We start from the raw sequence: 27,931 nt of genomic DNA, 5'->3' as shown, positions 1-27,931 counted from the left end.
GATTTTAGAGTGAATTTATAACCACTGTCCAGTTTATTTATTCTGTACCAAGTGAGCAGGAATCAGAGGGTGACTAATGCAAGCCAACTGTCGTACATTAAGAATGGGAGATTATAAGGCTCTTGTTAGTGGCGGAGGTCCCAAAGAATGAAAGAATTTTTTTCCCATGGTTTCCTTAGGATTTAACATGTACGCTAGTGTATGTGCAAAATGGAAAATGAGGCTAGTTGTTGTATCACTGAAGTTCAAGTGTGGCACAAATAGAGCAGGAGCATGCAATCGTCTGTTAATGTTCACACAGAAACCAACATCTTCCTTATTATATACAATATTATCCAGTGCTGATATTGTCTTGAGTCAAAGTTGTTTACTAAGGCTGTGTTGTCAGTTCAGAATCAAAAACCAGACCTGCTTCTTAGTCAAGAGAAGCAACCTCACCTATACCAGACCATCTCCAGGGCAATCTGGCCATTCACACCTTTGCAATGTTCCTTTTGAGTAGGAGGCATAATATAGTTAATTCTCATAAATATTGGAATCTATTCACCTTGACAACAGCAAGCAAAAGTGTGAATTTTGCATGAGATGACTATGGAGCAGAGGAGGAAAGCATCCATGAAGGATGCCCTCAGCCTTCATGTCAAGTGTCTTTTTCTTGTGAGAGCATCAGTCAAAGGACGTTGTGTCCTCATCCAGGCGATCAAAAGGATGAAGTAGAATGCCCTCAGCAGAAGGTCCACACTTCTAGCTCTATGACGTGGAAGTCCCCGGTCTCCGACAGGCAGCAGTTATTAAACGTATAACAGGGGCTACTTCTGCCCAGGTAGAGGGTCTCGTCCAGCCAAAGACCAAAATGTCCGCTGGGGGATTGAAAAGTATCACATATTGATGCAAAAACAAAAAAAAACAACCCAACTAAACTTTAAAACGTTTTACATTTTAACCCAATTAAAATTTAAAATGTTCAAAAAAGTTATATACCTTCCTCCACCAATGGCAAAGGAATCCAGGTCACCTTTGATGAAGAATGAGTTTTCCCCAGTCCACTTGAAACACTACATGGGATTGAAAGCACAGCAGGAGATACATAAAATTACCAAATTGTGAACTTGCATTTCAAGTGAGATAATCATAATCATACATTAACACTGTTGTTTGAGGATATTAAGTTGGCTAAGTTTTTGGCTTTTACTTCAGAATGAGGGAATTACATAATCACAGTCAATGTCTATATAATGAGTAAACGCACTTTAAACCTAGGGTGTAACAAGAAAAGAAACGTCTCGCCGGTGCCATAAAATTTGTCACTCGGTCTCAGGGGATGAGAGAGGAAACTGCCAAACATCTGCAACACAAAAACAAAACATGACATGAGCCAACAAAACGATTTTAAACTGAAAACCCCTCAGGGGAAACTCCTAACTGAACACAAACAGAAACACAAATCAAGCACAGCTGATTTTCACAACCCTTTATTTATAAACTAATACAAAAACACACACACAACTGAACCTGAGGTCCTGAAACCAGGTCATAATTTTCTGTTCCTCGTACATGACAGCTGGTCCAAACATCACAAGGTCCACTATGGAGACAGAGAGAAGGATCACCTGATCATTGGAGTCCTTGATGACGATGAGGACTGGTGAGTCTGTGCCACTTAGTTTCCTGTAGAGGGACTTGAGACTGGCACCATGGCGCGATGTGCTGTAGGCTAGGTGCCACGTGTGCCCCACGGTCCGAGGGGGCAGTTCACTGGCAAGCTGCAAGAGGAAAAGATACATTCATCCTCCAGAGGGTTAACGACAGCCCTGGACTACAAGTACATATGTTCTGGGTTACATCAAGAGGTCTGATAGTTAACCAGGAGTGAAGTGTGTTAAGGACAAGCTCTGTGAATAGGGTTTACAGATTAAGGCGTACATAAATCATTGCCACTAGGTTTAAACTGAAAGTTTGTTTTTCCAGTCTTCCAATCTTACTACGCAAAGGCGAACCACTCGTTGTCTTTCTCTTGCCACCGTGCACCAACCTCTCTGACATGTGAAGCCTGCAGAATGCGGCTCTGTTCCACAATCTCACGCAGTCCCTCAGGCTCCTTGTCCAGAACTACTGGACCTCGAACTCCTCCATCCTCTACAGAGACCATCTGTGAAAAGAACAGAGCATATCAAATCCAACCCCACCACACACACACACACACCCAAACACTCACGCACACATGAAAACCAGCCACATGGCCAGAATTCCATTCTGTTTGCACAACACTGCACCACGCCAGACCTCACCACCCCACTATGTCACTTGTTTTTCTCCATGACCACTAATTACATTAAAACACTGCATTTCTGCCATCATCTGACACCCAAAACGGAGTGACTCACCTCCCAGTCTTCCCCAGTGCGGCTGTCTGTGCGTAAGCCCTCCTCCTCATCTTCCTCCTCCTCTCTCTCTGCGTCAGCTCTGTCGTCCACCAGGACAAAGTCCTCTTCGTCCCGCTCCTCCTCGTCATCCCTACCCTCCAGTAAACACAGGTCCGGCCTGCACTGGCTCAGGTATGCATAGAGCTCATCAGAGCTACAGTGAAAAGCACAGAGGGAAAGGCTCAGTCTTCTCACAGTTGCTCATACATCAGACACCAGACACTGATACTTGTTTGAAGAAATCAAACTTGAAATTGAAAAACATGGCTGAAGATATGGAAAATGCAATACTTTCAAATGTAGCGAGAAACACACAGTAGTGTTGTGTGTGCATATGTCGTGAAATGTGGCCATGTGCATATTTTGCGCAAAAGAGGTAATGGATGATAGCAGTTGGGTTAGTCACCTCTCCTGGGAGAGAGTAAACCATGAATCCCTCTGCGGTGGAGTTTGGGACTTTCTGATCTCCAGGCCTTTCTTCCTCCGCAAGGGCTGTTGGTGTCTGAACCGCACAAACATCAGCTTTCCCATGTTATCTGATAAGGGTCTAGAGCCTTAGCAAACATAGAACAGGAATGATAGTGAGTACCTTTATTCTTAAAGCCACACCATCGACAACCCAAAAATGTAACCAGTCAAAAAAAGAGTATTACTTGGCTTGTTAGGAGTAATATCTTTATAGCATAGGTTTAAGAACAGTTTCCTAACTAAGATTAAATTAGGAGTCCTTGAAAGTTACTAGCAGAGATCTTGTACAAAATCACCTGCTCTTTGGTTCTTCAGACACTGCTGTTCTGGCTTGTCTCTGAGGGAAACCTCTTTGCTGGCCGTCTCCTTCCCACCACAGCAGAAGGTGGCGGCAGCACCACTCAGCACGGCCGCTCCCAGTGGCTCGGTCGCCTGCAGGGTTAGCTCCTCCAGTGGACTCCCCTCCAGCTGCCGCTCTGCCTCGGCCATGTCCAGGCTCTCGCTGGTCCCCTCCTCCTTGCTCTCCCGACCAATCCCCAGGGCCAGCCTAAAGTCAGCAGTCAGCGAAGACACCATGGTAGGGATGGCCTCTCCCTTTGGCTGAGGGGCAGTGCTCTGCACCTCCCCATGATGAGTCTTGACAGCAATCTTATCACATTTACTCTTCTTTCTCTTCCCTTTCCATCTATGATAGTAAATTAAAATATGGTATAAAATAATAATAATAATAATAATAATAATAATATTTTTTTAAAGGTGACATAGAATGGATGTATTTACCTTATTCCCTGATGTTTACATAAAAGATATGCAATTTTGGCCTGTGATAAACATCCTCTTGCTATTTCCTCATGCTATTTTACAACCCTGCAATTAGAATGGGATAAAAAATGGCCCATTTTTGCATATATCTAGTACACCCTTATGGTTATCTGGCACCCATATGAAAAATTAAGTGAGCTTTACGCTGGTTGATGGGCTTGCAGTCAAAGACCGTTCACAATAGGCTCAAACAACTTTTTTCTGAGCCAAGGTAAAAACAGTTTTCCATTCTATGTCATGTTTAAAATATTTATCATGTGATTATTTATCATTTCATTTCAGTTCAGGTCAGTTTAGATTCCCAACAGCCACAGAAACAGTCACAGAAATTCATATTCACACTATACAGTCATTATGGAGGTACATGACGCATACATAAATCTCAAAAGCTTCCCAAGACTGGCTGTGATTCGGATCTCTGTGGGCTGTCGGTACGAACCTCTGTGTTAAGTCGTTAAAGTGCACGTGTGAGATGTCAGAGTAGAAGGAGACTGAGGCCAGACTGTCCACAGCACAGGAGAGCACATACTCCTCACACCCATGCTCGATCACCAGTGGGTGAGTCTTGCAAGGGTCAAAGAAGATCTTATTGGTTGTCACCAGCAGGATTCCCGACACAACACCCTGTGAGAAGAAAGGATGTCAGAGGCTCAGATTTGTATACAGCACCAAATAATCAAGAGCATCCATTAAGAGGTGCATTTCCAAAAGTAGCTTTGTACTACGAGCACTGCAACTGAGAGCTTTTAGAATTACATTTAAAGGTGCTGTCCAAGCTCTATAAATGGAAAAACAAAGTGGCTCTGAACAAGCCTTAAGTTACTTCAGTCAATCTTCAGGAGCATGGAAGGGAGGGATGCAATTTGATTGACTGTTGAACTCAACCGTCATCAACTTTTCACCAGATTGTAGGACCTAACTGTCAGCAATACAGCTAGCACCACAAGCCTTTGGACAGTTCTTCAAATGTTCTTGATTCACGTTATGACATCGTTTCCCTACCTTGGGGTCGGGACCCCATGTGGGGTTGCTTGAAACTCAAATGGGGTCGGTTAAGATATTGGGTATCTTACAATTGACCAGTACATTACATAAAAATATATGAAAACCTTCATGATATTCAAGTTAAGTAACTAATTGGATTACAATCTAGCTATGTAAACATAAACTTAGACATCCATGAGATCATCATGGGTAATAATGCTTGTTCAACGTTCCAAACAAAGTAGCAAAACAAGCAGGCGAGTTAGTGAAACAAATTAATTAGGACATTTAGGGAAATATACCGCTCTCAACTGGATGTAAAAGATGGGATGTGATGTTGTGAATGATTGGGGTCGCCAACGTTGTGTGACATCAAAATAGGGTCACCTGCCAAAAAAGGTTGGGAACCCCTGCTTTATGAAATTGTAAAAGTGTGGCACACTTACTTTGCGATCAGTGATGTAGCGGGTGCACAGCTTAAGGTACTGCATGGAGGTGGGCCCCTCTCCTTGGGAGCACTCTAGGGGGAGAGCCAGCAGACAAAGCTCCCCATCGGGCATCGGCACGGCCTCTACATCCTGGAAAAAAAATCGACCACTCTATTCTCTAATGCGGGGATAAACTGACTCGACACATTTCCATAAAGCTGGGTGGCTATGCATGCATATATTTTGGATAAAATCAGTGCTGCCCATTTGCAGAGTACATTAATCGATCAAGACTCTCCAAAACAAGACTGCTGAGACAAGCTGTGCTGACAGGCTTTTTTCCATTCTGTACTGTGTCTGACACAGGCTTTGTTTAAAGTCCATTTCCTTCCTCTTTTTTTCCATGAGTGCGGTGAATGAAAAGCCAGACAGAAGCTAATCTTAGTCTTTTTTCACCTGAACCACCGCAAGCGGATTTCCGAAAATTCTTACCAGGAGCTTGTCGTACTCCGCGTCCGTGGACGGAGAGACGGGGGTCACGCAGGAGGAGGCAGTGCCCGAGGGTGGAGGGTCCACTGCCAGATCCAGGTCCCGGTGAGAGTGGCGCTCAGGCTGCGCTGCCTGGAAGGCTGAGCCGCGGGCAGACGGCCTGTTCACAGGAAGACAGAGCTGCCGGAGGAGAGTAGAGCGAAGAGACGTCATGACCCGCAACAACTCCTGGACAGGCTGTCTGACATACAGTATTCTACCTCCCACCACTATTCCCAGCCACACCTACATCCTCTTTTCTCTCTCTCTCTCTCTCTCTCTGAAGCCTTTCTCTGGCGTATTTACAAGGTTGACTGATTTACAAGCTAATGCAAATGTGCATGAGGGCTGGTGGTAGCCATTGGTAGAGCAGAGTTTATGGAGTTTCACTTCAACAGTTTTAATCATTACCACTAGCAAAGAAGAAGAAAAAAAGAGAAAAAAATCCATGATAAAAATAAACAAGAAATTGTTCCGCATAAAGTGGTAGTGTGTGAGTGACAATGACATGGATTCATATGACACAAAGGGCTTGCCACACCTTTCACCATGTTAACAGAAACTTGACATAGTGACCGAACAAAAGATGGATTAGGTTAAACATTGTTTTACGCCTATTGACAAATGTTGCCAGTCCTTTTGCTACGCTTTATCATTTCCACAAGCTTCAAAATAAACTTAAATAAACACTCAGGCCAGAGGAGGCAGTGTAACCGATTATGAGTCATGGTCAAATGCTCAGACCCAAGAATCACTCTTTCACAATATAGTTGTATAGCAATATAGTGTACTGGCTACATGTGCTGATAAAACATACTCCTGTACTACTGAAGGTCAGGTTGTCTGATAGAAGAAGCTAGAGTAAATATATGCACGTGGTAATGAAGTTGGAGGGTCCAAATTTGTTCTTACTTGTGAGGGGGTAAAAGTGGAGGTCGGAGGCTCGCTCTCTTCTGTCATCACGCTCAGGACATTAGAACTACACTGAGAGGCAACGCTGAACACGGTATCCTCAAGCTGGACCTGCTCACAAGCATAGGATTGGGGTCAACAGTAGTATCCTCACATAAACATAATGTAAGTGCATCAACGTTTGCTATTGTTGTTAGAAATAACTTTTGCTAATATGTATAACTATGTAATGAATGTTCAAACCATGATTCTGATGTTACCCTAGAACCCTTCAACCACTGTGCCAGGGCACACTAGTGTGCCGTGAGAGATCATCAGGTGTGCCGCAGAAAATCCCCCAAATGTCACTTACTGGTCCAGAAAAGCAACTGTTGCATCAAAGAATTTATAACCACATGCACTCATTGATTGTATGATTGCACTATTTGTGGTATGCAGGCATTGTACAACGGGGGCCCCATATCCAGTATTCACAGAATCATCACATATCCAGTTCATAACAACAATTAAATTAGATATAGTCACCTACAAATGAAACAGAGGGCGCTTGTTTTATTGAGCAGGTCTTGCATAGAAGCCATAATATGGCCATATCTTGAAATTTTAGGCTATGGTATGTTTATTTTTTCTTCACACAGGATTTTAGTGTGCCGTGGGACATTTTAAGTGTCAAAAGTGTGCCGTGGCACAAAAAAGGTTGAAAAACACTGCCCTAGAATATCCTATCTTATGTCTTAATTCAATGTACCACTCATACAATGGACACCTGGCCTCAAATATCTGAATATGATACTGAATAAGAATAATACAGATCATGAAGATGTAACATTTTGAATAATGGCATAATGTAACATACTAATTCTTGAGTAATTACAGTTTTATACATTTTTTTACAATCATGCAAGATTCCATCTGGGACTGTTATTGACAGATGGACCAATTGCCCTAAATAATGCCCAAGCCCAAATTAGGTCAATTTGAAGAGGAACAAATTCCTTCATTATCACTCACAAATGGATGATTGTTTGTGACCATATCTAAACTAATAATTTGGCTAGTGTATGTGGCTTTTACCAAAGTGATACATGTAGGTAAGTTATTTTCACCAACACATTTACTCCAGTTTGGTGAATATCCCACTTAACTGTTCGCCTGGAAATCCAGAACCAAATCTAGAAAGATTTAGGGTCAGGCTATAAGTAATAAAAATGGCCCGGCTCGATGGGCGGCACCAAGCATGCATTTGCAAATTGTGCTCTTGGGAGAACTCTGGATTTCCAGGGTACTTAACTGTTGAGATAAAAGTTTCATATTTTTAACTCACTGCTGAAGTTTTTCAGGGGTTTGCCTGTTGGAACTTACTCAAGTCCACTATAACCCCCTGATGCGCACAATGCTACAAATGTATTGTAAAACAAAACCCATAATTTACAACATATAAATGATAACAGATGGCTTCTCTGTGTTCAACTCTATCCAATCAACACAGTTCCAAATCAGCACATGCTCTATATTACACTGATGGTGGTAGAAGCAAATATTTCTCCACAAACAACATTACTAAGTTAGATTAACTATGTATTAATCCAACAGCTCACCTGCATATTTAGTACTAATTCATGATGAATCTATCAGTCAGTATACAGTATACAAAACTGAACATGATATGGTAAAGGATAAGGTCTCTTTTACCAGTGCCTTCTTGTGTAATGCTCTCCTGTCAAAGGCATTGTGAATTTTTAGAAATAGATGGTGTATGTCCATGATTGGAAATCAATGTCTTCCTTTTTAAGTCCTTAAAGAACATACTGCGTGTCTCTGACCCTTGATCAAGTTACCTGTTAGAACCTTTTGATCCCTGCATGATGTAACAAGTACAACTGCCAGTAATATTTCTGGTGTTTGCTATTTCTTATCTTAAGGGTGGGAAATCCTAGCAAGTGGGAGTGGACAGTACAAGCTTGACAAAGCACACAACTGACCGTGTTGGTGTCCTTGCTGTCAGCTCCCTCTGCTGTCTTGGTTCCCACTTTTTCTGGCATCAGGGCAGCCTCTGGGACAGCAAAGTGCAGAAGCATTGTAGTACATGAGCAAGGTCTGTTTATTCCCACTATGCTACTGCTGTGCTACTTTTCTCTACCCAGATCCTCTGTTGTGATCCCTATGGACTGAATGCTTTTGGCTGAATGACTACATGTCTCACTAGGCTTGCCTTTCTTCTATTTGGCCTGCTCTTGATTTTAACCAGGTAAACTGACATGGACTGCTGCCGAGGCACATGAAAGACATTATGAATGTTTGAATGTTACACTGTAAAGGTATTGAAACTCCCACAGGAGCCAATAACTTTCAACAAGGCCGTACTTGTCTTAAAGAAGCTCTGTGCAACAATTTTAGCAAAAATGACCTTAATTATGTTGAGAGTAGTTCTGATGGTTCTCCAAAACGTTTTGGGTCGTTTGGTGGGTGCTTCGTCTCCCCCTAGTGCTTCTCCGCGGAAAAACCGAATATGCAACTTTCTGGTCGCGGTCCGAACAAATCCGGATGTGACTCAGCGGAAGTATCCAATCGCGCCTCGAAAATGTAGTCAGATTGTAGTTTCTAAGAAGACTGCAAAACGGACTCTGACTTGGCTTTGTTGCTGTTGAAATTGTAAGTAGCCTACCCTTGGGTGAACTTTGTTTTTGTAATGTGGTTTGATAGTCTCTTGAACAATGTGTTTGCTCGACCGTTTTATTCTGAGCCCTGTATGTGTTTAGCTTGGTTTCTTGATGGCTAGCTCGCTAGCTAGTGGGGGGTTAGCGTAGCAGTCACTTGCTACCGAAGCTGCAGGGGGAGCTATGTCGTGAAAAATGCGAGCCCAAATCAGGCGAAAACCCAGAAACAGCGAAGGAATAACCAGACCTGCATAGGGCTTCTTTAAGAGGTACACTGACACAGAATTAAGTCCTTCTTCCTAGAGATGTTTCATCAGTATCAAAACTTTAAAACAAACAGTATTTTCTATCCAGTATATTAATGAACTGTGCTCTTTTTCTTTTACTATCATTCTTTTCCATAGTATTCAATTCAGTAATTATTTCTGGGATCCATGTTATTACATATTTATGTCATAATAAACAAGAGTCACATGTTTCTGCTGATTGTGTAAAAGTGTGTGTGTTTGTGTGTGTGTGTGTGTGTGTGTGGTGTGTGGGTGTGTGGGTGTGTCTGTGGATGTGTGTGTGTGTGCCTGCGTGCCCGCATGCATGCTTGCAGATATTAAAGAGCAGATTTTCCAGTCTGTGTTATCTCCAGCATCAGCCCCACAACAATGCATTCAGTATAACACAGATTATTACACACACCCTCAACTCATGTTCTCACATGCAACTGGTCTTCTACAAATGCAGTGTACACTAAAAATGCACATCATTAGTAGGGAGATAAGTGCTTTGAGAAAATCAATAGATACTATGCTCACATCTGCAACTTTGCCCACTCTCAAAAGGAGCTCCCCTTTTTCCCAGTCACTCATCCCCACCTACCATTGAGATAGTACTGCCGCAGACAGGGGTTTCGGATGAAGGGAACGTGGTGGGACGGCGCTCCAGTATCTTTGTGTGCAGCTGTGTGCCTGGTCTGTCTGGGTGGCCTTGTCTGGGCCTGTGCTCCACTGGATGCTGATTCCCAGGGTCCTGCGATGAACCCAGGAGGCTGGCTGACACCGGCAGGAAGCTTGGACCCCAACCTGAGACCAAACGGCAACAAATTAAGTCAACACTCTTAAGTTCATCAGCCTATAAACCTCACAGATGCCTCACTGCCTGCGGAGACTCTGCTCCCCCGTGAATGAGCATCAACACCCCTTATGCTGTATAGGTCAATGTCCTCATTTGAATGCTGCCTCGTATAACACAACTTCCTCCATGCAAATGAGCTAAAGCATCAGTGGACTGAAAGAGAAAGTCCAGAGGTCAAAACTGACTCTGGCACTTTTCTTTTGGGCCTAATCCAGAGTTACTGCACAGTTAATGGGAAATCAATCCTGCTAATGCTTCAGGCTCCTGAACACAGAGGTCTGTGTGTCTGGCACTGAGAAGTGAGGCAAACACAGAACCATTTTTAATTCTTCAATAGGGACTACATGTGTGAAAACATTTCATGGTGCATGCATACACACACAGAAAGAGAGAGAGGGTGAGAGAGAGAGAGAAGAAAGGACTAGTGTTCTCTCTATGGCCACTAAGAAACTGCACTGAGCAGCTCTGCTCTGACACTCTCAACCTAAAAGGGAACATAAAAATATACAGACCCCCCCCCTTGAAACACCACTGCAGTTGCTACCTACACACATTTAGCAATAATATATTGCTTATTGCTTATTTACTAGTCATACATGTTGTTTAATCAAGCAGTCATCACCTGCTCTTGACATTCCCAAAGTAGCCGGCCCTAGTTTTATCCTTTGGCTGTCGTCGATCCATCATCCATGGAAAAGGTCTAGGCCAGGGCTGGTATAGGCTGCTTATATGTCCAGCACAGGTGAGTTAAAAGCTCTCGGCAGGCATCCCTCTTCTTCTTCATCTCTACCCATCTTTCCTTTGTTATGTGCAGTGTAGCTGAAAACAAGAGACAGGATATATGGGATATCTCACAGAGTAAACTGCTGTCTACTAAACCTATCCTTGACCAATCCAGCTTGCATTTCCACCGTGAAATCATTAAGTGCACTATACGTAACTGACTCAATCCTAACTCAGTGCTAACGTTACTCTAGCCACTGTTTAATTTACTTTCCCTTTCCCAGAAAGCATCTTCTCAGTCATGACAGAATTATGTGACCAAGTCGTGTTCTGTAACTGTTATTCATCTCCTCAGTGTAATTGACTGTAGTATTTATCATTATAGTAACTATAATATAGTCCAATAATTTGGAAACGTTAACGTTATAAAACGTTACAGCACCATGAAATTCAAAGTTAGCCAGCTATGTCGTCTACTGCGACGACGTAGCTAGCATGTCCAAGCAGAAATTCCCACGGTCAGACCTGGTGCATTAGAGTAGCCTCAAATCACGTAGACATTTCAATCATGGGCCTTTCAATCAATATTGTCATCTCTCTTTACAACGTCATATTTTCTTTAGCATGCAAACAGACCTGTTTATTCAATGTCCCAAATGTTGGTATGTACCCCGTTCTCCCGAGTCAGAGATTTGCATCACATCGCACTACTGAAATTGACAGTGTTGGGGATAAAACTGAGAATTACGTTCACTGACCTTATGCTTTATTCAAAGTGTTCTTCTGTCAGAGATGCCATTATACGCCCCATGTTGTGGTGTTTTGAGATTTTTAATAGCCTAGCCGTCTGCACTGCAGACTAAGTTCAGTAGACAGACAGACTCCGCCCTAACCCTATGATCATCATCGTCTGTGGTTAAAGACACCACACAAACATTTTGCAAGCCTGTGCTTCTCCAGCGCTGCACGCTTGAAGTTACTATAACTGTAGAGATTAAAACCCTGGTGTACCACACCTAGGTTCTAACACTAATTAGACCAAATGAAAATCACCAGACATTGTTTGTGTTGATAAAACTGTTTACTTAATATCATGGGCATTGTGTGGGGGATTGTTGGTGCCATTGTTTGCTCAGGGGAAGAAACGATAAACCATGTTTACAAAAGCAGTTAGAACTAGCTTTATTTCAGTGGTTCATCAAAGACCTCTCGTGTGGGTCTTACAGACCTCGTAGGCCATAATTTCAATATAGTCTATGATTCAGAACGTTTGAGACATGTCAACTCATCTTGCTTCAGCAGAAACTTTGATTACAATTCTCTAAAACGGCAGAGTTAATGTTGTTAAGTTCAGAGAGGTTGACTGAACTGTATTGTGTGATACCATGATACGTGGCGGTGCAGGGGACCCACAGTTCCACAGTATGTGGATACTGTATGTTCTGTTAAAAATTACTATCATTGTTTTTACCATAGAACTAGACAGTAAAAGAAAGGGTTTTCCCATAAAAAGAGGGCACCGCTTTGTGACGAAACCTCCACAGCCGTAGTACCTCACATTCTATTGGTAGTTCAAATGTTGTGAGGAAGCCGGTAACCAATGAAAATATAGAATGATCGTAGATAACGGCGGTGTACAGGGAGAAATTCGCATTTTTCTTCCAACCGAGAATCCATCCAATTTGGGAGAAATCAAACGTCTTCTGGACACGTATGTAAAAGCTTGCCGAACGCCATCTATGTAGTTTCTGCATGTAAATACAGTTGCAGTCCAACAAGTATCGTAACGTCAACGTTATGCAGTCTGTTTGTGTTGTGACCTGCTAGCAGCTAGTCGTTAGTGATAGCTATCACAGCTAGCGGGTTACTAGCTTAGCTAAGGTTACATTTATTTGCAAGGCCGTTTATTCGTTACAACATAGTGTGTCAACTGGTAAAGATTCTGGGTAATATTGTGCTGTTGTAGTGGTTCATTTTGGCCAGTTGATCTAGAATAACTTAGTTATGCATGTATGTTGCATGTGAATGTTTTCACCGTAGGTTTAACGCTAGAAGTGCTAGCTGTCCTACTATCTACTTGATTAGCAAGCTAATGTTAGCATTTGTGTAGCAAGGTAACGCTAGCAGAGAAGAGATTGATGAGGCTGAAGGTCTGACGCCTTTGACAGTGTTATAAATCATGGGCATATGATTGCACTGGCCGAGATTCCAGCTTCTACGCATTAGCCTTACCCAGTAAATGACTGCGACTTCGTGAAGGTAACAGTTTCTAGCTCTCATAAGTAGCCTAATACTCGCATGAGTACAACAACTATTGACTTGCATCTGATATGTTATGTTATGATAATTATTATTAAAGCTGTATGTCGGATTAATCCTGTGTGCTTTCATTGCACGGTTAACTGTGTTTCACTCGCAAACTATCCTAATACTATTGTCCTCAGATGTTGATTGATCCAGCTGACTGAAGAACGTTCTGTCCTCCGACATGACCAGCAGCTGTTAGAGGGGGAAAAACACCAGTTAAGAGACATCCAGGGTCACAAGTTTAGCTGTATTCTTCATACAGCCGTGCGACATGGATTCAGGAGGGGTAAGAGGAGTGATTGATCATGCATTTAATACAGATTACAGGCGTGCGAACGCAGTTGTTACAATTAGCATCAAGAGTCATCGAATAGTAATGTCAGAGCTGTCTTTTTTCAGGAGGTGATTCCCATTTGGCAGAATAAGCCACATGGATCAACTCGAAGTGTGGTGAGAATGATTGGCTCCACTCTACCACTCAAACCATGCCCTCGTGCATGTTTCCAGGTACATTTTAATAGTGTCATGCAGACTGATCATATATTTGAGTCTTCTAAATTACTTGTTGAGTGTTTAGCCTTGTGTTTGCCCCTGATAGGAACTGCCAGGGCTTCCCCCCTTGAGACCCACGGATGGTCCTATGGTGCCCACCCTGGCCGACATTGCATGGCTTGCAGCTGATGAAGAGGAGACCTATGCAAGAGTTCGGTAGGTGACACTCGACAGCATTTGCAAAATCCTCACTGGATGGCTGATCGCTTACTGAATGCTTTGATTGTACTTGGAATTACCCTCTTGTATTGTTTCATTACTGGTTTTGTTATTCTTTTATGAATCAAGAGTTTATGTTGTGCATGTCTTGCAGAGAACATATAAAGTCACAGTTCCTTTGCAGATGCCTAATGCATATTGTGTGTCTGTTTTTGTTTTCTTGTCAATCAGGAGCGACACTCGTCCTCTGAGGCATGAGTGGAGGCCCACGCCTCTCCTGGTGCTGCATAGGAACTCTTCGGTGCCCAACTTTCGTCCGACGGGCAAGCGCATGGAGGGTCTCAGGAAGCCTGGAGTGACAGCCCTCAATCGTACCACTGCACTGCAAGATGAGCTCAGCAAGTTGCGGGCACAGATTGCCAAGATTGTGGCTAATGAATCAGGTTGGACACTTGGTCTTCATCTTTTGCTCAGGGAGCTTGCAGACTTGTCTAAGGAACTTTGGTAGAAATGATTCAGATAACATTGATTGGTAGTGTTTGTTTATGTCTAGGTCATATATGCTAGGGTCATACTGAAGTTTCCCTGGAAACAAAATATAGGTCCGTCACGAGCAACTTCACAAAAACATCTTTGAGAGTGTGACCATTATGGAAAGGATTTAGCTAACAGGTTGTTGTACTAATTTCTTAAGATTTTCAGGATTATGAAAAAGAAAGTAGAAAATATGTTTGTCTTTCAGGTTCCAACCCACTGACACCAGATCTCCTGTCCCCTGATGACACGAGTGTGGGCTTTTCCATGGCTCCGTTCGAGACGGCTGCCTTCCAGCCCAACCCCACTGCATCCTTCGTCATCAGCGACGTCACCGAGGAGGAGGAAGATGAAGAAGAGGAGGACCAAGATGAGGAGGAAGAGGTGTCCGAGCTAGTGCCCGACCCCATGCCTCCTGTCTCCATGACCGCTTCAGCCACCTTTGACCTTGACAGGCCTAGCATGGACTTTAGGGAGGCAGAGGAGGACACAGTGTCGCTGTCCAAGTCAACAAGTTTTGCCGACGTCAGGGACATCTTGAAGGACATGAACCGTATGAAGATGAGCAAGGACAGGTCAGTCAGACTACAACAGAATCCTCTTTAATTTGTATCTAGTAATGCTTGTCAGTGTTGACAATTTCCATAAGTTATGTTGCCAATGTGTAGCAACTCTGTTTTCTGGTTCCCAGTAGATACAATCGGGGATGTACCTCTCTGAGAGAGGAAGATTCTGCCTCCCTCATCTCCGAGATCTTGAGGAAGAAATTCATACTGAAGGATGAAGACACCGCTCCGATGAAGTAGTCTGTGTCCTCTGCCCTAGATCACCCCTCTACGTAAGTCGTGCAGTAAGCCTTCCCATGTTTAGTTGGGTCTTCATAATACATCCTCATAGTGGGAGATGAAGGATTTCAGTTAAGTTTAAATTTATCTGAGATTAAATAAAATGTAGGATAGTGTGTGTGTATGTATGTAAGTAAGTAAGAGATCTATTCATTTGTATTAGTGCATGAGGGAGGATGACTCAAAGTAGTGTTTAGAATTTAAGAACAAAGCAAAAGTATGTGTGGTGTGGGTGTTCTGTGGCTATGGAGCACAGTATGTTCTCATCAGTAAAGATCAACCGGTCCATAATTATTTCTTCTTTATTTGTAGGCCTGTGTCTGTTAACTGTGTTCCCATAGAAACCCGATAACTCAACCGACAGTGTCTCCGGCTGGGTTGACCGTGGCCCTCTCCTCCTACCCAAGCTCTAGGATACTGCAGATGAACAGAGAGCTAGGACTGCGCTCTCCTTCCCTGATCAACACTCCCTGTCTCCCCTTGCATACCCTCGGACTGCCGATTATCCTTTGAGAGGGGAAGTCTCACAGAGCCAGTCTTTCATTGCATTTGCTGCCCAGCCATTTGGACTGGATCCAGTCTTTCCAGCCTCTGATACCCCATCCCCCATCATCCCCTGCAGACATCTGTCCTGCGTAGCAGTTTTAATCGCTGCTTCCCAATGCAGATGCTCTCCTTAGCACTGGCAAGGTGGTCTGGACAGAAGAGACCCATCTGAGGTTGAGGATGACCTACAGAATCAGTGACTGATGCCTGGATGAACCCCCCTTCTTTTTGTTTTTCCTTAAGAATGGGAAGACTTCCTTCTTGCCCTATTTTGCCTCTAGTATGTTATTTTATTTGTGAAGTTCCTTTTTTTTTTTTTACAAACAATTCAAAACGTACACACACCTGTACTTGAAACTGTATATAGAAACAGACTGTATAGAGTGTAGTCACAAATGATGAGTGTGATGATGCTATACCCTTTCACTTTGTTCAGCCCTGGTGAGTTTGTCTGCAAAGCGATGCATATACATTTTAATACAATCTCCATTTCTCTATCCCTCATTTGGGACATTTTCTACATTATTATTCTTTATATGCAGTCTGTCTGGACCCTCAAGGCTTACAGTTAAACCTTTGACATTTTTAGCATTTGCTGCCTACAAGAACTCAAACCTTGACAGTGAAACATAGTACAGGCCGTCAATGAAATGTGACCCATATCGTTTGCTGTGGCGTTTGCAAAGAAAATATGGTTTTGTTGTATTTTTTTAGCTTTGCAGATGATATATGTATACACATATATGCACACCTACTGTAAAGAGAGAATGAAGTGTCATTTGTTTTTAAAAAGTGCTGCTGTCATGCTGCCTAAGTCAGCCCAAGGGATATATTTGTGGAAACTGGGGGTCTTTTTTGTGTGTGTGGTTGATTTGAAGGCAAAACTGCATGTGTGACATGACTTCAAGAGAATGTTGAGACTGAATATAAAAACCCTGTGTAGTTTGTGTGTGTGTGTGTGTGTCTGTTCTGTTCTGTTGTTGCCTTACTTCAGGAGCTATTGCCTATTTTCCATATGACTGCTGTGTGATTTAGTGGTAACCTTTTGAGATATGACATTTATGACTTGAGCCCTCTGCCCTCTATTCGACTCTCATTAGAGAACACAAGTTCTCACGCTAACAACATGGTTTAGTTTGTTAAAAATAAGTAGTCACTATGGGATTTCTATATGGCAACGAGAAACAACAGCACCCACAGAATAAAGCTAGCTTCTGCAACATGTTGAGGGTGTGCAGCTAGAACAATAGTGTTGTCCCGTACTTGCACATGAAATATGCTCATTACACACCTCCAGCTGCCCATCTTAACTCTTCATCAAACTAGATGGGTGTTATTGAGTTGTTGCTTAACACAAGTTTGATGGATTCCAGTAGAGAGTTGCATAATTCTGAATTAGCTGAATAACATTTATCAAACAGGCTTATCAAGAAAATTAATGGACCCAAAACTGTTCTGTGCAAGTTCTCAGGGGTGCACATGAAAGAGTGAAGTGTAAAGTGACTTGAGATTCCCCTGACATGTTCTGAATGAGAGGAATGGAGGACATGGCCTGGGGTCTTCCGTCATTGGTTGTCATAGGAAGAGGTTTTATGCAAACACACGTTACATAAACTTTATGAGAAGTCTTCAGTTATTTCTGGAGGTCTAAGAGAACAAAATCTATACTGGATCTCACTGTAAGAGGCAGGTGTGAGTATGCTGGATTATGCCTGTCCTTTTTTGATTTCATCATGCACATGTTGGTTTAATAGCATGGTTCATTCAGGATAAAAGGAACTTGAAAACAAATCTATTTTGTTGTCTAATTGTAAGGATGTTTTCAGGGCAGGAAGCAAAGCAATATCAAGGTGTTTCATAGTTTTACCAAGACTGCTCATGAATTGATTTTTTCCAAATGTTTTTTGATTTGTAATCATGATTAAACTGTGTTCTACATGATTTTGTTACAGGGAATAAAGCAGAGAATTGTTGAAAACATATGTTGCTGTGAATATTGCATTTGTGGGTAAATAAAATAGTTTGTTTTAATTCATCAGACCTGTTATCTTGCCTGTGTGAACCCACTAAATGAAGACTAGCACGTTGTGATGAAGGACAATCAAGAGTGGGTCAGTGTATTTTTAGCCTGCAGTGATGTCCTGTCCCCACAAGATGGTGTCATTTTTGTTCTAATAAAGCCTTTCTTCAATCTGAGTAAAATGTACGGGGCCCTCTACATAGTTTAACTAATATACATACTTCTCCAGGTAACAGAATATGCAATCCCAAAGACCCAGATAGAAAGAGTGTTTCCTATGGTGCGGTGTGTATAACTCCAAGTCAACTCAAAACTCCAAGGTTTGAGCAGCCTAACATTGACGGTAGCTGCTGAAGGATGATATTTTTCCTGAGATGAAGATGAGCAGACCCATCGTTGCTATCAGACATGCGAATACCTTTCCCTGTCGGGTTTGGTTCTCTGTGTTTTAGTGACTTCGAAGATTAGCTACCCTCATTTTCTCTCGAAGGCCTGAGTTGATTCAGGCCATGTGCAACTCGGAGTCTATTTTCTGTGCGAGTCCTTGGCCTACTTTGTCACTCCTCACCTCTAGGAAGTGGATCCTGTCTATTTTAGCTGCTTGCGAGATGTCTATGGAGAGTTTGTTTAATGGAGCCACGTGCCACAATGTCAAGTTCATATATAAATAGCGACCTCTGGGGCAACTCTGATGTGATTTTCTTAATCTCAGATTATTCTGTGGGTATTTAAGAGATGACTGAGAGGTGGCAGCTATGAATTGTTCAGACCATAAGATCTGATCATGTAGTCTACCACTGTGTGTGTGGTGTTGAGTGGGAAGGTGTCTTCACACATCTGAACATTCACCCAGCGGTATTTGAACCAGAAGCTAGAGCCAGCATCAAGATGAAGTGACTGTTAAAAACATTATTTGATTGTGCAGGATGAATAATAATAACACTAAAGGATACTATTGTTCCATCTCTGTCCACCAGCGAGACATTTATGTCTGTTTGACATTACTGCTCCTTGTATCACTTTTCTCATTCTCAGAGTTCTCAAAATAGACTTACATGAGGCTCACTAAAGACCATAAATTCTTATTCATAAATGTGTTAAGAATTTATGAAACATCTACACGGTTTTCTAGAAATAGGTCGAAAGAGTCACTCAATTAGTGTCTGAACCTGTGACAACCAGCATGAACGTCACAGAAATGATAGCTTAGGCGAAAGTTTTACATCTATTCATTCTAACCATTATTACTAACCAGTAGGTGGCTCATGCTTGTCTACAAAGTGTTGTATCTCATTCACTTCTCTGCTGATTCCAATACATGGATTCTAATGCCCATCCATCATCAGGACCAGTGGACTCATCACCCCTGCCTTCTCCCGTCGCCAAGATCTGAGACCTTCTTGACATTTGCCAGATTGTGGATGGGGACCTATGCCAAATACTGCTTACTGTACTCTAGAGACTGCCTGATTGTTATCCTCATTGCTGTACATCCATTCCAGGAGCAAATCATTATCTATCTCTGTCTACTCAGTCTTACTGAGTCTTTCCGGTAGAATTCCGGTTGCCATAGATTCTTTCGCAGACAACTAACAAAGCCTTATTAATGCATAATTGCTGGGCCAATTTAGGAATACCTGGCATAGAAAAGGTCTGGTCAGTACATTCTTTGTTTCCAGGACTGGAGCTCAGTGAAAGTCACACTACTATTTGTAGACAAAAAAAGATGATAATGATGGATCTATCATTTTGATATAAACATGTACAGATTGGACAAAACGCTGGATCATTTAAATGAATGTAATTTCCTTGGGATTTCTCTTGCCTTCTGACATCATCAAGTCCAAAGAAAATAACATAGCAACTACAACCAAAAGAATACCGCTAAACAAAGATGCTCAGACGTGTTTCAGTGGAGACTGAAACACGTCTGAGCACAATAGCACACAAACACAATATGTGACATGTGACTTACTTGAATACAATGAAAACAAAAATCAAGGCTTTCTCCAGAGGAAATCTTATTGTCTGCGTTGCTCTCTACCAAGTGTGCTTTTGTCTCACACTACACCAGTGCAAAGTGTAAATGTGCAAAATATTTCTACACAACATAATCTGCCCTTTCTTAATTTATACTCTTAAAGGAACCGTATGTAGGATTTTGGCCAAAACTGGTACTACAATCACTTTCAAAATACTGTAGAGCGGTGTACACCGTATATGTGGTAACTAGAGCAGAGCTGGCAACCTAGATGCCGAAACACTACTGACTTTGTGATTACTAGATAGGTGGAGGGTGGCGGATCAGGCTAAAACACAAATATGTAAACATCAACATCAGTTGAGGGCTGCAACTTCACTTTTTTAAATGACGATATCCTGGCCGGACTACTGTTGTCAGTGATATAAGTATTTGAAATTAGCATGATTTCCTAATGTCTAGTGACAAATCAGGGCCATTTTATGATTAATTGAATTACATTTCTTACATACGGTTCCTTTAAATATTCAGTATAACCCATTGAAATGTACACAGTTCAAATGATCAAACTACTATTGCTCAGATGTGTTTCACTGAGTTAAGAAAGGTACATATCCAAAAGCAGCACTGTAATTAGACAGCCCTAGTTAGTCAATTGTGCGGGGGAATGATTCCAGTCCTTCCTCTCTGATCTCTCCATGTTTGCACCGCTCAGTGAGACTGCTGTTCATTTCAGCTCAGCGGCCCTCGTCCTGGTCTCATCAGGCTCGGCTGATTTGTATGTTCAGATGTCCAGGCAGCCCCCAGGCCAGCTTTGCGTGGTCACTTTCAGGGCTTAGGGCTAGCCGTGGGTGGAAAGCCAGTCATTGATTCATGGTCAATGCGATGAAAGTGTGTGTGTGTGTTTGTGTGTGTGTTTGAGTGTCTGTTTGCCCATGTGGCTTTTCATGTTTGACGTGATGAAGGGAGTGCGTGGAATCCTCGACTTTGTGAGTCTGAGTGTGTGGGAGGAGCAGATCTCCTTGTCTCTCTGTGTTCTCCCACGTCAGGCGAGTGAGAAACCGAGAGGGAGAGGATAAGACGCAAATGCTCCTCTATGACTCTGGCTTGACTATCTTTTTGGCACACTTAAAAGAAAACATTACGTTTTACACATTTGCATGCCGCAAGCTGAAATCGTAATCTAGTGTCCATCAGCCCATCAGTCCATCGATCTATCTATCCATCCATCCATCTATTCATCAGTCCATCCGTTGTTCTAATAAAATGTCAGTGGATGGTATGATGCCATTGATCCACTGCTCATTTAGGCTCAGCTGGAACTGAGGCACAAATTCACCATGTCAGAAACAGAGACAGGCGCTGATCTGACAGCAGCAGCATTGGCATAGAGGACGTAGATATGGACAGATTGATGACCAAAGACCTCACCTTTGAACAGCATGTGGTACTCTTATTTATAAGTTTAAACAAGTGTAGTATGGACTACTTTGGGCTGTGTACAAAGACCATGAAAGACTTTTGGAAATGAAACACAATATTGTTTGTGTGTGCACTGGACTCTGGGGGTGGGTGAGGGTCAGACATAACATACACACATCACAACATAAAACACCCACACACACACACACAAACACACACACACCACTTTTTTTAGTGCCCAACACTGCATTTCATGTTTCATGTATTACATATGTGTCTCCTGTTTAGCTTTCCTGTTAGATTTCTCCCACCCTGATGATTAATTTGAAGCCTCAGTACAAGCTTAAGGTGAACCATTTTGGGTGATGTCTCCCGCTTCTCCCGGTCCTCTTGAATGCTTTAGCATTAGCATCACACCTTTATGGCTGGCAGTGTGATTTGGGCCCACTGCTTTCATTCTGGGGCTGGCTGGGCCCCAGGTCTCTTCCCAGAGCCAGCTGCCTCCACTCTGCCATCAAAGGGGAGAGGAAGGGGAGCAGGCCGGAGGAACTCACAGTGCGTTCCAGGCTTCCACTCCCTGACCCAAGCACTGAGGGGTCACATCATGATCAGTTATCAGCTGAAAGCAGACCTCCCCAGAAAAGACAGATGGTTTTGTTTCATTGTGGCTCTTTCCAAGCACACCTCCTGAAATGGCTCGGTGTGCCATACAATGGGATTAATGCCAGATCTGATTTTTTTCAACGTAGGCTATTTTAAAACATCCAAATGTGGTTGAGCAGTGATTGTACTGTTCTTTTCAAAATAACACATAACCTTAACATTAAGCTTAACACCAACATTGCTGAGACCGGCAGGCACACAAACAACAGTGTTAACCCGCTGAGTTGACTCACACATCCTCTTCATGACAGATGCACCCGACGAGCAAATTTAGCCCTAATACAATATGAATGATAGGAAATGGTGAGCAATTTATTACATCAAAACAAATAAGAGATGAGTCATGTCTTTGTGACAGATGAATATTTATAGGATATTGGACCACGTGTTTGTGTCAATTTCCGTGCAAATCAAGTGGAGCAGGGCAAGACATTCTGTCATAACTGGAATCAGAGTGGATGAAGTGGACTTAAATAGGAAACATTTTTACAGCAACAAGCAGCTATAAAATTAGACTCCTGGAGTCCTTTTTATTTTGGTGAAACCTTTCAATATATATTCACTATGCAAGTAAAATATTCCCTCTCATAAATTTGATTAGACTGTAAGAACACTAACAACTGATCCTGTTTTTAAATTCTGAAAATGTATAGTCCAGAGTTATTTCACAAGAATCCTCTGCATGTAAGCTGTGTATGACCATGCTTCTGCTCATATTATGGGTGATGATCAGCAGTAGTTTAGATAAGGGCTATTAGAGCATGTCTCTGGGTGCACTGGACGCTCAATTCCACAGGGGTTTCACCGACAAGCAGAGAAACAGCTTTTATTACAGCTATATTTACAGATCTATTTCACTAGATCCTCTCCACCTCGGGCTGAGCTTTTCCATCCATGTTGGGAAGGTATGTCTGTGCTACAGCCTAAGTGATCACCCCATTGACAGAACTATGGTCTCAACATGTATTTCCACGTGAGACCCTTAACGAAATACTGTAAAATGGCCACAGATCTTGCTGAAACATTTCCATCAGTGCGTCCTCAAAGCCGCCAGAAGTCCTCGTGTGCGTGTGCACGAGCTCTGGGATGGAGAAGCTCCCAGCTTGGCCTTCGTTTTGGTTGGAAATGCTTTTAGCGAGGTGGGGGAGCTGGAGCCGCTGTGTGCTGTTTTTAGCCCTCGTCTGCAGCCTCATTAACGCTGCCTGGTGCACAGAGAGGGTGACCGCCAGCTGGGGAACCGACCGCGCGGTCATAGGAGAGCCGGCCATGCGTCATGGAGGTAGACACGCGAGCGCGCGTCATGCTCATCGCTGACATTTCACACTGAATGTACCGCGATGGACTGATACTACACTTGTAGCATGTTGTATTCATCCATGTTTCTGATTTCTTTACTTGCCATTTACCTCTATTGGCCACTTACACCCTACTAAATCATTTGCGTTTCCTCGCTATCAGCGCCTTATAACATGGCACGATGTGTATGAACAATCAACATTTGTTTCAGGTTTGGTAAGTAGCCTAGAACGTAAAAGGAGATAGCTACAGGTGCTGTTTCTGCAGTCTGGCAATTTCAAACGTAAACAGCGCTCAACATCTGCCTCTAGGCTATTTTAGCCTATGCACCTGTGCCTTGTCTAATTTTCATTTTAAAAAAGGTAATAGTTCTGTTGAATTGTTGATTAGGAAATAATACATTGCCATTTTAAATTCCTGGACTAGGCCGTAACATGTACTGTAAGTATTTTGGGTATATTTTTGTGAACTACATGTAGCCTAGTCATGAGTAACCTGACCTGCTGGGACTTGAAGTTTGAGACATCTCATTAGGGCCTGATGTAATTGAGCACAAAGTCGCAGCACAACTCAACCTCGCAGGTTCATCGAGCACATTTCTCCATCTTCCCGCTGCGTTTCCACGGCAGAAAGTCTGCGTGGGGTGGCACAACATGTCCCATACACCAGGGTTCACATTGGGTCGATGTCGTTTCAGTTGATGCTTGACTTTCATGCTTTCTACAGCTGTTCTGCAATGCACTCTTGAGTCTTTGTCAGTATTGTTGAGACGTTATTACTGTTTGATTATACCATGTTAACACAAGTACAAATACATGTTAATATCAAGTTCATTGTGGCCCCAATCTACTTCCTCTGCATTAAGATAACATATGGAATGTTAAAAAGGAAGCCTTGTGGGGCCAACTATGATGCTGATAATGGAACTCTCTTGAAAGGGTCCATACTATAACCAGAGAGGGTTAAAGCGGAGTAATCAAGGATCTTTGCTATAACCTACCCATCGCAGCTGGATTGATATTAGCTTATGGTATTTTGCAGTGTAGTTTAATATGGGAACTATACACTTAACTACTACTATTGTACTATACGTGAGTGTAGGACATGGAGCTTTGCTTTGTGAGCTTTGCTGCACACTTATTATGCAGGAACCATCACATCTGTCGATGGAAAACACATTTTAAAAATAACTCACTGGCATGCTCAGTCTTTGAAAGGTGGTGATAACCTGCGAGGAGTGAAGTGTGACTTCTAGTAAAGACATGTGCCTGACAGATCCTCCAGTATGCCGGCAAGATCTCTAAACATCCTCAAACATTTCCTTCGTAAGGATGTCACTTTCTTGACCTGCAAATGTGGTGAGGGCTATTTGATCTAGTTCCAATGGCAGATTTTTTTTTAATGAATTTTACGTTGCAGGCAGTAGGCTTTGTTATATTGTCCAGATTATTTGGAAGCCAGTTTCTATACCCAGAATAGTGTATCTGTTACATAATAAGGTATGACAGAACATTAATCTTAAGGGGAGTAATAATTGGCCTTTTATGGGCTTGCAATCACACTTCCTTCACTGTGAACTAATTACCAATTCAGAATTGCTCTGGAAGAGTGCATATACTATTCACACGTCAACTCTGCTTTCCTAGATACAGTGAACAATAATTACAGGATGTCATTCACACAAACTGAACTTAGCAAACCATAAAATAAGTCCCAACCATCCCTTGAGTTAGCTGGGAGTTAATAGTCTCTGCTCCACCTGATGGTAATCAATAATGGCCTTTTATACCCATTTTAAAATGAGACATTCAGTTAGAGCTGTGCAGTATTTGACTAATTACAGTCTCTTATAAGAATTATGGCCATGTTGTCATGTGGCTGTTGGAGAAATAATAGTTCTGCAGGGTAGAACGATTGGGTCAATTCACACAATGTGCCACGTACCCATTGTGGTTAAAACAATCCCTTAAACTCAGAGAAATATGGCATGAACACTGGCAGCCTTATCCAAGGGGAAAAGCCTCTGGTCCTGGGGTTTGGGAGAGATAGAGATTGAGATGGGTTTGCTCTGAGTATAATCCAGCTCAAACACTCCATGGGGATTCTATTGGGCTAGATGTGTTCCGACAGATGGTTTCATGAGATGCGAGGCTTGTGCTGTTTGCAGCTGGAACTTTGCAGATTTGATTTCCAGAGATTTGACACATAATATAAACATAATATATAATAACATATAATAAAGCAAATAATTGCATTACTGTTTAGAAAGAGAAAGAGAGAGAGAGAGAAAGAGAGTCTATTCCATGGTAAATATGCTATCCACAATATATTGCATTGAGACCTTTTTATTCAATGTGTGTGTATTTGTGTCTTTGTAGTCCCGTGTCTCTGTGTGTGAGAGAGAAATATCAGAGGGGATATTGATGGTATTAATGGCCTTGTTAGTATACATATGTTAGTATACAAACATGCATTATAGCAGCTCCTGATGAAATTAATAACTAAATGTCTCACCTTCAACGTATGTGTACTTGACACTTTCACACGCCTATCTTTTTTTTTGATTTGTTCAAAATCAGGACTGACCTGATCAACTCTTATGGAATTTGGCAAAACGTAATAAACTCTGGTCTATTTAATAATTATAGAAACGACACCTGTGGCACACCGATTGCATAGGCTCCAACAGGTGACATCTGTGAGGTCAGACTGGCTTTAAAAGTCACAGATGAGAGTCCATATTCATACTGTATGTCATTCACAAAAGATGGTTGGAACCAGGTGGATAAACAGGCATTATTAACCCTTTGGTTAGTGTACAGATATGTTGTGTGTGTGTGTAGTGCCCCAGTAGGGCACTGATCACAACTTCTTGCTGCCAGAAGTGTTTGTGTCTGTGTGTGCTTCACTGTGACACCAATATATGTAATTTGTTCAACTGTTGGGACACTCTCATGAGGCCAATCTCATATTTGTATCACTCTCTCTCCAGTGTCATTACTTAGAGTAGCCTACACAAAGGACAGCCAGATTTAAACTACAGACACAACACCAATTTCATCATGCTATTCCGATTTAGCCTATTTTTTTTTTTTAAAGAAAACTAGCACAATCACAAATAACCATTAATATTTCTTTCAGAAATGAGGGAACCCATTCGAGTCATTACATAAACTGAATAAGCGCCGAGTCCATTAACAGCACATCCCTGTGCTGTGCTGCAAACCAGTCATTTCATACAATTAACTCCCCATCTCCCATACTCCCTCAGCCACAAGCAGTAGCAGAGCATGGAAATGAGTCCTTCTCCTTTTTGCACACTTGTTTTTCTCCCTCCCCCTCTGTCCCTAAGAGCTTGTGCTCACTATAGATTGATTTCTCAAGCTACTGGCTGAATAAAACCACTATTTGTTGTCACAGACTTGTACGCTGAGGTAGTGAACCTTGCAAGTTGCAGGTTGTTTTTTCAAGGGAGCCATGGCATCACGAGTTATTGAAAGGTGTAAGTGTGTGTAGGGGTGTGTGTGCCAAACATCTCACACTCACACCCCAGCATGAGAGAAACACGCTGTTAAGAAAAGGAAGCAAGCATTTGGCTTTTCATCAGTCAGCTGAATATATGGGCAATAAGATAGAGCATGAGTAGAGTTGAATGGCCGATTTCCACAAATACTGTACATGCAAAGCAGACATAAAAAAGAATGACAAAAGCTTAATTGTTGGAGCTTAATTGTTTTTCATGCACTTGTATCTGTTGTCTTCATTAGTGACCTCTCTGTTCCAAGAGAAAGCTGTATCTGAATTACCCTGTGGCCTTTTATTAAATATCACTTTTTTTGTTTGCACCTTTTTGCATTCCAGTCACAGTGTGTCTGCAGTAAGGTTTTCAAGGACACCCAGAGCAGGGAATCAAGACAGAAAGAAAGACGGACAGACAGAAAGAAAGAAAAAAAGAAAGAAAGAAAGAAAATAGTGTTATTGTTACCTAGTGGATACTCAAAGTATTCACCCTTATACCTATGCAAATAAAACTATTTTGAGTCTGGTTGTCTTCAAGGTTATGGACATGGTTTATAATATTGGTTGTGTGTAAATGCAAAACAAAGATGAATTTACCAAAAATAAACAAATTATTATGCAGCTCTATGTTATTCCTCGCCATGTCAGTGTCCGATAATTTGCAATTAATTAATTGATAATTAATTAATTACACTGGTCCTATTTTTGCCATGTCATTCTTTTACAGGCTACAGCACATGTTGTCCACTCCTCATATTCTCACATCTGAAAGTAGCCGTTGGAGAGAGCAGAAGAGAATCATACCTTCCTCTAGTGAGTGGAACAGAGAGAAATTGAATTGGCTATCATCATGGCAGGCTATCACAATTTATCATCACCATCTTGAACCTAGAGTGACAGTACTGTCAGTGAGATTGCTGTACAGTAACTCTGCTAGACTCCTCCCTCAAGAACTCCTATTCGTCTGTTCACAGCGTAACAGTCGCATCCTCAAGCTCGCTGGAACAGTAGCCTACC

At 42.2% G+C, this 27,931-nt stretch overlaps 2 protein-coding genes across 6 annotated transcripts; one reads left to right on the top strand and one right to left on the bottom strand.

Annotated features, from left to right (window-relative positions):
* Positions 1-10: 10 nt before the first annotated feature.
* si:ch211-15d5.11 (nuclear receptor coactivator 7) lies at positions 11-11,990 on the bottom strand. Of its 2 annotated transcripts, XM_042072223.1 has the most exons (16): positions 11,829-11,990; positions 10,970-11,166; positions 10,093-10,295; positions 8,548-8,618; positions 6,566-6,676; positions 5,618-5,794; positions 5,144-5,275; positions 4,153-4,337; positions 3,188-3,576; positions 2,830-2,977; positions 2,385-2,577; positions 2,033-2,149; positions 1,611-1,763; positions 1,250-1,345; positions 982-1,055; positions 11-860 (listed from the first exon to the last, which is right to left on the bottom strand). In XM_042072223.1, exons 2-16 carry the CDS (start codon positions 11,032-11,034, stop codon positions 725-727), a joined length of 2,250 nt encoding a protein of 749 aa, XP_041928157.1. In that variant the 5' UTR covers positions 11,035-11,166; positions 11,829-11,990; the 3' UTR covers positions 11-724. The 2 variants fall into 2 exon arrangements, with proteins under 2 accessions (XP_041928157.1, XP_041928158.1); XM_042072224.1 differs by lacking the exons at positions 8,548-8,618; positions 10,093-10,295; positions 10,970-11,166; positions 11,829-11,990 and adding an exon at positions 8,258-8,500.
* Positions 11,991-12,639: 649 nt separating this feature from the next.
* On the top strand, positions 12,640-16,960 carry mtfr1l (mitochondrial fission regulator 1-like). Of its 4 annotated transcripts, XM_042072237.1 has the most exons (9): positions 12,713-12,781; positions 13,181-13,329; positions 13,515-13,663; positions 13,777-13,884; positions 13,976-14,085; positions 14,320-14,531; positions 14,831-15,197; positions 15,314-15,460; positions 15,780-16,960. In XM_042072237.1, exons 3-8 carry the CDS (start codon positions 13,649-13,651, stop codon positions 15,426-15,428), a joined length of 927 nt encoding a protein of 308 aa, XP_041928171.1. In that variant the 5' UTR covers positions 12,713-12,781; positions 13,181-13,329; positions 13,515-13,648; the 3' UTR covers positions 15,429-15,460; positions 15,780-16,960. The 4 variants fall into 4 exon arrangements, with proteins under 4 accessions (XP_041928174.1, XP_041928172.1, XP_041928170.1 ...); XM_042072240.1 differs by lacking the exon at positions 13,181-13,329 and having other exon boundaries at positions 12,640-12,781; positions 15,317-15,460; XM_042072238.1 differs by lacking the exon at positions 13,181-13,329 and having other exon boundaries at positions 12,640-12,781; positions 15,809-16,960.
* Positions 16,961-27,931: the final 10,971 nt, after the last annotated feature.

This window comes from Alosa sapidissima, chromosome 19 (genome assembly GCF_018492685.1).
Source record: "Alosa sapidissima isolate fAloSap1 chromosome 19, fAloSap1.pri, whole genome shotgun sequence".
Taxonomy (NCBI): Eukaryota; Metazoa; Chordata; class Actinopteri; order Clupeiformes; family Clupeidae; genus Alosa; species Alosa sapidissima.
Note: the sequence above shows the minus strand (reverse complement) of the source record. Positions and strands in the feature narration are given on the sequence as shown.

Excerpts from the sequence above, each read along its gene's own strand:
- si:ch211-15d5.11 (XM_042072223.1), bottom strand. The coding sequence starts at position 11,034 with ATGATGGATCGACGACAGCCAAAGGATAAAACTAGGGCCGGCTACTTT. Across the intron at positions 2,578-2,829 it reads TTTACTCTCTCCCAGGAGAG|CTCTGATGAGCTCTATGCAT; the intron begins GTGACTAACCCA and ends TTTTCACTGTAG. Across the intron at positions 1,056-1,249 it reads TGTTACACCCTAGGTTTAAA|TGTTTCAAGTGGACTGGGGA; the intron begins GTGCGTTTACTC and ends AATCCCATGTAG.
- mtfr1l (XM_042072238.1), top strand. Across the intron at positions 14,532-14,830 it reads GATTGTGGCTAATGAATCAG|GTTCCAACCCACTGACACCA; the intron begins GTTGGACACTTG and ends TTTGTCTTTCAG. Across the intron at positions 15,198-15,313 it reads ATGAAGATGAGCAAGGACAG|TAGATACAATCGGGGATGTA; the intron begins GTCAGTCAGACT and ends TCTGGTTCCCAG.